At 33.9% G+C, this 9,419-nt stretch overlaps 1 protein-coding gene and 1 long non-coding RNA gene across 2 annotated transcripts; both read left to right on the top strand.

The window, feature by feature from the left end:
- Positions 1-18: 18 nt before the first annotated feature.
- On the top strand, positions 19-1,448 carry LOC127970557 (uncharacterized). Its single transcript, XR_008156628.1, has 5 exons — positions 19-455; positions 570-618; positions 995-1,068; positions 1,191-1,254; positions 1,340-1,448. It is a non-coding gene; the product is annotated as an uncharacterized LOC127970557 (long non-coding RNA).
- Positions 1,449-1,545: 97 nt separating this feature from the next.
- Positions 1,546-8,463, top strand: LOC127970474 (cation channel sperm-associated auxiliary subunit epsilon-like). Its single transcript, XM_052573069.1, has 18 exons — positions 1,546-1,581; positions 1,678-1,755; positions 1,840-1,943; positions 2,081-2,579; positions 2,665-3,112; positions 3,792-4,111; positions 4,622-4,741; positions 4,824-4,882; positions 4,999-5,089; positions 5,220-5,272; positions 5,381-5,434; positions 5,530-5,560; positions 5,783-5,862; positions 6,105-6,204; positions 6,280-6,360; positions 6,484-6,641; positions 7,657-7,707; positions 7,796-8,463. Exons 1-18 carry the CDS (start codon positions 1,546-1,548, stop codon positions 7,920-7,922), a joined length of 2,490 nt encoding a protein of 829 aa, XP_052429029.1. The 3' UTR covers positions 7,923-8,463.
- Positions 8,464-9,419: the final 956 nt, after the last annotated feature.

Genomic DNA, 9,419 nt, shown 5'->3' with positions numbered 1-9,419 from the left:
ACCAAAGATAGTCTTTGATATAAATTACAGCGCTCCACTCACACACATAAAGTAATCTTTTTTTAATTAACATTACTCTGTGCTTAATTTTTTTTTCATAAATAGAATGGTTGCACATTATATTACAAACAATATGGGCCTGTGTTTTGTATAACATTTCCCGACAGTATTTATTAATTTATCATTTGTTTGTTTAAACCATAGACTGTTTAAACATAAACTTCCAACGGTCGACGTGCAGTTATTGTATTGTATTGCAATAGGAAACAGCGACGCCCGTAGACTAAAGCGAGTATTACAGCTAATCGCTTTGGTTGCCCCTTAGCTTTTGTAACCTTTTTAGTTACACCAAATTACGGGGGAACAAAGTGGAACAAGATGTTGGGATTTGGGGTAACGTTAGTGTTAACGTACATTTTATTTTTAGATTTTCAAACTGTCGTCGGAATTTGGAGGTAAATTATTAACCAACTAAACTCAACTGATCTTTGGGTACTTTTAGTGTCACGAAGCTATGCTATTAATTTGTAAATTATTTGTGATTGCGGTTACTGTTTGTTTATTATCAGATACAAGCAGATTTTGGAGGAAAAAGAGTTATTCATCGTAGACAGTACTGTAAGTGAAGATAATCTTTTGTTTTGTTTTTTTTTTTTGTTTGTTTTTTTAGGTTAAAATCACGATTGTAACCACTAAGTTACCACAAAAAACAATATCACCGGTACGATTCTTTTAGACCGCTTTCGCCGTATAATCATCCTCGTATATTTCTTTCTGATGTTTGGTTTCATTTTTATCTAACTATATTTTGGTGGTTGCTATTGTAAATAATGGATTTAAGGGATAATCTTGTTCATTGTGATTTAAGGTCTCATAAGTGAACTGCTTTCTCACCCCCAATATAAAAACATAAATAGTTTTTTTTTCTTTTTATCAAAATACTAGCATGTAGTTTTATCTACATAATAAACCACAAATGTTATGTTTCATTCAGATTTTTTTAGAATACGAAGGATCCTCTTTTTTGGAGTGGCAATATCCTGATGGTTGTCATGTGACTAATAAGAGGTAACAGTTACTTCACATATTTAATAAGTATCATAATTATCTAATTTATAGCTTTATTAATGTGTATTTATGTCTAATCAATTAAATTTACATTTATTTATTCAACAAACTGATCCAATAAGTTCACCTAATGCTGTTATGTGGTGTAAATCCCCTGGATTTCAAGCTATAAAGCCACTTGTTTCTGTAAGTACACACAAATATGTCACAAGGTTTCACATATTCTTTTCATCAATTAGCATTTTTTAAATATTTCATAATTTCTTTTCAGAACGTGTCTACAGAAAAAGAAGAAGAGCGACACCTTTATATAAGTGACTCATTTTTCAGGCTTGCGTGGTATGCTGTTATTCCTTTGCTCAGGTTTTAACCAGCTCAACTTCTTTCAGCTTTTATTGCACTACAAAATGTCATGAATTGCTAAAGTGAGAAAATACTTTCAATAGAATTATATATGCAAAAGTTTTTTGTTTTTTTATGTCCATCAGAAATTCAATTGAACGTGACTCCCAGGTGAGACTTTCAAACCTTTGCTAGATGCAAACCTGCATCACATGTAGGTTGAATTGTTCCCTTGTGATTTATAATGCTTTTTGATGTGTGCTGTAGACTGTCAGAATATGGGTCATTGATCCGGAACTATCAGATGAGGCTGAAATCATAAACACAGCAGTGATTCCATCTGTAGTAAGTCATCTTCTAAAAACACCTATTGTTGGTTGTGTATTGATTATTGTAAGTGCCTGAGAATACATCTCTGTACCTTTCCAGTATTTCAGATATCTTACTAGGTGTTTATTTATCGGTGGAGAGTTTGCAGTCATTGGGTTGTCTTCATTCCCTCAGACAAGCCAGAGTTATTTTACAAATCAAGGGTAATGCGGTTCACTTCTATTCAAAGACAGGCTTTTTCCACGTTTACTCACTTTTTAAATATATTCATTAATGTTCAGTAAATATATTTACAATAATGATCTGTATAGTAATCTTTCACAATCATGATTTATTTCAGGTTTTGGGAGGCTCCCCTTCTTGGTGTCCATGAATATCATAATTTTCACATAACCAGTCAGTCAGTATCTTTTCATGGAAAATCTGTTGCTTCTAGTCAACATGTCTTCTACAGGACATCCCCAGAGAAACCACATGGCGACAAAAATGTGTCCTTACGCCTGCCAACTGGTAGTCGAATGTCGATAGTATGGGGTGCATGTACCCCTCACCAAGCCTTGCTCCTGTCTGACAAAGGCACATTCATAACTAAAAATGCTTTCCTCACTTATGAGGAGATAAAGGTTGATCCTGGAGAACTTTTAATGCCAGCTGAGGGTTATTACGTTGTTTTTGATGCCGTCTTGTTGGAGAATGGCTCGATTTTCCGCATAGGAGATGCTCTTTTCTGGAGGGACAATGAGGAAGGAATATTGATGAACATTCCTATAAAACTGCTAGGTGGAGGTGTTAAAGGCTTGAGTTTTAGATCTCAGTGTGCAGATTACTACAGCTTGCTTGTGAGTGTCTCCAATTTATAAAAAAAATTTTTTCTTAATATTATGTTACAAAAATGTTGATTAGTCTCTTGAATTTCACTTGCAGGGTTTTGAACTTTCTACAGTTCTTGCATGGACAGACCATGAGCTTTATAAAGGTGGGAAAGCTCTGGATTGGAAGACTAATAGCAACTACATGTCAAACATTCTGAGTCTACCCAAAACTACTACTATCCTTACTGCTGCATTTGGATCCCATCCAGCATCTTTTGGTGCACTGGTGATGTACACAGACTCTGTACAACTCTCCTTGCTCACATGCTATGAAACTGAAGGCATCTGGAAAACCAGAACTTTACTGAGTACAAATGTTCTCCAAGGACCATTTCGGATGCTCTTTGTCAGCGCAGCATTGGAAACTCTGCTGGTATGGAACAAAGACACCATACTTTATAGTTTTCATGATGATAGCGAATGGCGTTATTTACAAATAATGGATTCCTCCAACATAAGCCAAGAAGCAAGTGGTAGCCACATTCACCATGTGGTCATAGGTGAGTGGAAGAAATCAGATTATCAGAAGTGCCAGCAGTTATATTTCTTTCAAAATACATTTGAAATGCAAATAAGCTTGATTTGTATCTTTAATAAGAGTTTTATTTAAGATTAAAGCAAGTTTAATCATGACAATTCTCTGAAGATTTTAGCATGGTGATGGATATGACAGTGTTAATGTATTTGGTCTCGGCGGAATAGATCTGCTACGCTGCTGCTGCTGAATTGCTGCTGCTGTTGGTTATTGCTGTAGTTGTAGATTATTATTGCTGCTGCTGTAAGCAAGTACAGGAACTGGCTACTGCCAGTGCATACAGTGATATGGTGCTGTGAGTATTTAAGACATACTGCTGCTGCACAAATAGCATATAAAATAACCTGTAGCAGATCTATACAGGTGGAGCTGGGGAAGGTGGAGGGTTTCAGAGAAACTCTGAAAAGTGTGCTGCAGGAATCTAGGAAATACTAGACCGCCATATAAATGCAAGACTGTAAGCTTATTGGCTGCATATGCAGCATGAACCAATCAGCTTGTGCCAAGTCGTTTAACACTCTGAATATACTCCGTTACATTAACAACACATCAGCCTGCGCTATCTAGAGTTTCATGACTAAATTAAATATTTTACATAAAATAAAATGATCTCATGTTCCACTGTTTGTGACTTTGCTCTACAGACAGCTCACGGAACGTGCTGGTAAAGATGGAGAACAATGTGCTGTTCTTCTGTAAATTCGGCACAAATAAACTGTTTCGGCTTCCTGCCTGGAATGACCCTGGACGTTCTGTAGTGCTCTACCTAAACCAGAAAGAGCAGATCATTATGCTAACATTGTTAGATGGAGGTTTGCATGTAAAGAAGTACCCTTTTCAGATGGAGATCATGAGTGCCATGCAAGGGGAGGTCCACAGCTGTCCATTTATTGGCTTCACACACAACATGAACAGGCCTGTCTACTACATCGACATGGAAGAAGCTATTGAGTTTTGGGCCCAGGTAAGTTAGAGTAGACCTACTGTAGTTCATACATCACAAGAGAAGTTACCAAATAAGCTATGCCATGGTAGAACCATTTTGAGTTCGGAAGTGAGCAGTTCATAAATGTTCAGTTCATAAAACACATTTTTGTTTGAAGAGCACACTCTGAACATAATCTGAAGAACCTTTTCCACTACAATGAACCTAATTTCTGATTAGTAATATGCATTGCTGAGAATTCATTTGGACAACTTCAAAGGCGATTTTCTCAGTATTATATATATATATTTTTTTGCACTCACCGATTGCAGATTTTCAAATAGTTGTATCTCTGCCAAATATTGTCTGATCCTAAAAAACCATACCTCAATAGAAAGCTTATTTGTTTAGCTTTCAGGTGATGTATAAATCTCAATTTCGAGAATTTGACACTTAATGGTTTTGGTTTTGTGGGTCACAAATGTTAAAGGTTCTTTGTGGAACCATAGATGCCAACCAAATATTTTTATACTTCTTGTCTATTTCCAGATAGTCTACTATGAAGGTGAAAACATTAATGTGACGCTAAGCAGGAACAAAGACCATGTGTTGCAGATCACAGAAAGGACCCATTTTGAGAGTGTGCGCCATCTGGATACAACAAACAAGGTCTGGACAAGAAGGGTCTTTTACTAAAGTTTGTGATGCTTATATAAGCAAAGCCTGGTCATATTTACTGATCTTTTTCCAGACCTTTACCATTTATCAGGATGCAGACTGCAAAGACGTGTTTAACAACTCTGATCTCATGTGAGTGTTTTTTTTTTTAATGGCACATCAATGAACGATTCTTGTACAGATAAATTTAACCATATTAGTTAAGAGAACAAGTTTTTCCAGCTATTATAACAACCATCTTGTCCTAGAATTAAAAACAGCCAAAACGCAAGTGATATAGTCACTATGGAGCTGCTACCAACCCAGATTGATAATTCATGCAATCTGCCAAAAAATCAGGTAAGTTTTTTTGGCTGCTGGGGGGTTACTGAAGATTTTCCTTTTTCTTATTTGTAGAAAAACATTTCCTGATGAGAAAGCTACTGTATATAGATAATATACCACTAAATAAGGCATAAATTGTTTGTAGATTTCTCATTTCTTTGTGGGCTGCCCACCAAACAGACACATTCGTGTTATAAAGTAAGTGTCATCTGATTATCTAAACAAACCATTTAAAAAGTTATCCTACAACCATCTACTGTAGCAGTTTAAACCTTTTGACCAGACTTATCATGTTGTTCCTTGTAGACCACTGAGAATTCCATGTAAGATGAACGTTTTTAACAGCTATACCATTCCAAGGTAATATTCACTAAAAACATGACACTTAATAATAGAATACATTTGAATTTGTACTCTAGTCCTGCTTAATAATTTTCCCAATTGTTCTTTTACAGATTTGCACTTAGTAATTCATCAAAGGATCTGGTGAGAATCCGTCCTGTGTATTTGTAGATAATAATGTTATCATTTAACCAGCATCACTGAGATAAGAATGAGAACCGCAGTGTTCTTTTTTTCATTGAGTCATATTACAGATTTATATAACAAAAAAATAAAACAAAGCAACTATATTGTGATGACCCGTGCTATAAAAAAAATACATGTGAGGCAACTGGTGATAGTCATGAGTTCACCAATGTCTTACAGACTGTGTTCTATGACTGGAAGAGCTTTGGCTGTGTGTTGAAAATCCACTACAAAGATGAATTTCGGCCAGACATTGAGATGTGAGTAGGACACAAGCATAATGAGACTCTTAAGTACAAGGGTGAAATTAAACCTGAAACAATGAGCAATATGAGTCACACACTGTTTTACTGTTAGCACCTACAGTAAAACAGTGTGTGACTCATTGCTAATTATGAGGACATATTTCTTTGAGGAAGTAGATTGTTGTTGCAGTGCATTTTTTATAAAATTGATCAAATGTGCAATATATAATATGATTAGGGATTTTTATTTTCTGTAGGTATGATGGCGAGACATTCGTGCGCAGTGTTGATGCCAACTTCATAGTGTGGGAGTATTTTAATCGAAAAGACTATTACTTCAGTGCGACCATGCATCAGGTAATATGTGTCAGATGTGTGTGTGTTTGGCAGTATGTTGTTGTAGAAACCCTAACGCTTTTTTTGGCTCTGCAGGTAGCCTGCCTTCATGAGGCCCAAACATGGACATCTATGTTAGTTGATGAGAAGCGTCCTGAAGAGGCCTGGGGGCCTCATGTGGGTGTCGTTTACTGTTTTATCTCACTTTAGTTTTCATAACCTGGCTCTCTCTCAGGGATATGAGCAATCGTGTGGTTTATTAGCAATGAAATAAAAAGGGATGTGTGTTATGTCTTTCAGAATTACAGGAGCTGTTTTGTTGACAACTCTGAAAATCTAGGAAACCTTGACCAACCCTATGAAATCATGAATAGGAGTTCCAGGAATTTTCTAACCTTTTCTCAAGAAAACAGTGCTATTTATGTTTTCAATGTAAAGATTGTGGACCCAAATTACAGGTGCCTGTCACTTTCTTTTTAAATAGCTCTTAAAAGATTAATAAGTGAAAATTTAAAGGGATAGTTCACCCAAAAATGAAAATTCTGTCATTAACTACTTAAGGTATTCTGAGAGCTCTCAAAATATCTTAACTTGTGTTCCGAAGATGAACAAAGGTCTTACAGGTTTGGAATGACATGAGGGTGAGTAATTAATAACTATTTAATTTTGGGTTGAACTGTCCCTTAAAATGAACAATGGGTCTCGTTTACTAATGGTTACATGTATTATTTGTATTTATACACAAGAACTTTTCACTAAAAAATTCAGTGTAATTTACAATGTGCATACACACTTTAATTTGTTCTTAAAGGGTTAGTTCAGCCAAAAATGAAAATTCTGTCATTATTTGCTCACTCTCAAGTTGTTCCAAAGCTGTATGGGTTTCCTTCTTCTGCTAAACATAGAACATTTTTAACCAAACAGTTGACGGTAGCTATTGACGTCCATTGTAATCTTTCCATACAGTGGAATCCAATGGCTACTGTCAACTGTTTGGTTACCAACATGTTATCTATTGTACTCAACAGAAGAAAGAAAGTCATATAGGTTTAGAACAACTCAAAGGTAAGTAAATGAGGACAGATTTCATTATGGGGTGAGCTGGTGCTTTAAACTTGTTCTAATGTTAATATAGTTGCTGTTCAGGTTCTTCTCCTCAACCTATGCTTTACAGCCTCCCTTCCTCATATTTGATATGAATTATCTATTCAATTTAATCTTAACATCTTTATATGGCTCGTTTTTGCATGTCATTTCAGTTTTTCCTACATTTTCCCTATGCAGTTTTCAAACACAAATTCTTGCATAGGCAGTTAGTGAATAAGACCCATTGTTTTTAATGGTGTGTTACTGAAGATGCTAATAACCTGTAGTTTTAGTAAAAAAATAGTAGTAGTTGATCCTGACCACCTGATGCCAGAAACTTCATATGCTCTGTTGTGAAAAAATATCTTCTTATTTCTTTCCACTCAGCTTTTGTGATCTTCGTGCTGTATTTGCTGTCCAAACATATGGAATCCCAGAGTAATCAATTCATTTCTCCTGTTATTCATCTAAAGATCATCTTGGAAAATGACTAATGAATGAAACTATTAATCTGCTTTCTTCACAGGGTTGATGAGCTCTTGCCTCTCTATATGTTGTTGACCCAATCCATCATTGCACTCATCATACTGTGCATCAGCTTCTATGGATATACCTCCATCTTTCGAGACATGCTTCAGAAGAAATGCGTGTGAATGTTTAGTTAGTAGATTGTGTATAGTGTACAAATCCAGGTGCCTTGTTTGTTCATTGAATTTTCTGTTTAAATGATACTTAACCATTCAGTTCAGTGGGACGATTTATGTACAAATGAATTCATGAATGATATTCATATCTTATGTTTTATAAATAACACCCATTGTTTTCAAATCACATATATAGATATTGTCACTTTACTATCAATGAGCCGCTTTTAACAGAATTAGAAAAAAGATTCTGAAACTATATGAAATCAAATGTAATTATATGTAATTTGTTGAATTCGAAAATGGATTTAGAAACTAATATCGCTTGTTTTATACATACATACATACATACATATATATACAGTACAGACCAAAAGTTTGGAAACATTACTATTTTTAAAGTTTTTGAAAGAAGTTTCTTCTGCTCATCAAGACTGCATTTATTTGATCAAAAATACCGAAAAAAATGTAATATTGTGATATATTATTGCAATTTAAATTAATTGTTTTTAAATGTATTATACTTTAAATTATCATTTATTTCTGTGATGCAAAGCTGCATTTTTAGGATCATTATCACATGATCCTTTAGAAATCATTCTAATATGATGATTCATTATCAAAGTTGGTAGCAGTTCTGCTGCTTAATATTTTTTTTCAGAACGTGATACATTTTTAGGATACTTTGATAAATAAAAAGTAAAAAAAAAAAAAAAAAACTATGTTTTTAAAATATAAATATTTTGTAATAACAATATACACTACTGGTCAGTAATTTGGGGTCAGTAATTTTTTTCGTTCTTTTTTTAAAATAAAATCAATACTTTTATTCAGCAAGGATGTGTTAAATTGATAAAAAGTGATAGTAAAGAAAATATATTATTAGAATATTATTAGTTTTTTTGTTTTGTTTTTTGAATAAATGCAGTTCTTTTTAAACTTTTATTCATCAAATATATTAGACCGCAGAACGTTTTCCAACACTCATAGTAAATCAGAATATTAGAATGATTTCTAAGTGATCATGTGATAGACTGGATGTTACATGTGTCACTGAAGGCTGGAGTAATGATGCTGAAAATTCAGCTTTGCATCACAGGAATAAATTATTTTTTAAAGTATATTAAAACAGAAAAGTATTATTTTAAGTTGTAATAATATTTCACAATATTACTGTGTTTTCTGTATTTTTGATCAAAGAAATGATGAGCAGAAGAAACTTCTTTCAAAAACATTTAAAATAGTAATGTTTCCAAACTTTTGGTCTGTACTGTATATATATATATATATATATATATATACATACATACATATATATATATATATATATAAAAGAAAGTTTACCCCACCCCCAAATGAGTGTCACAATCTCACATGCTCTGTTGTTAGAGATAATATTGCTATTTTATAAATTGCTTTATGTATAAATTCAAAATGTGTAATAGATAACTATTCTAACTATTTTATGCAGAATTATAATATAATATATAGGTACCATTCCACAAA

This window comes from Carassius gibelio, chromosome B13, assembly GCF_023724105.1.
Source record: "Carassius gibelio isolate Cgi1373 ecotype wild population from Czech Republic chromosome B13, carGib1.2-hapl.c, whole genome shotgun sequence".
NCBI classification, from domain to species: domain Eukaryota; kingdom Metazoa; phylum Chordata; class Actinopteri; order Cypriniformes; family Cyprinidae; genus Carassius; species Carassius gibelio.
This window is presented reverse-complemented; position numbering and strand designations above follow the sequence as displayed.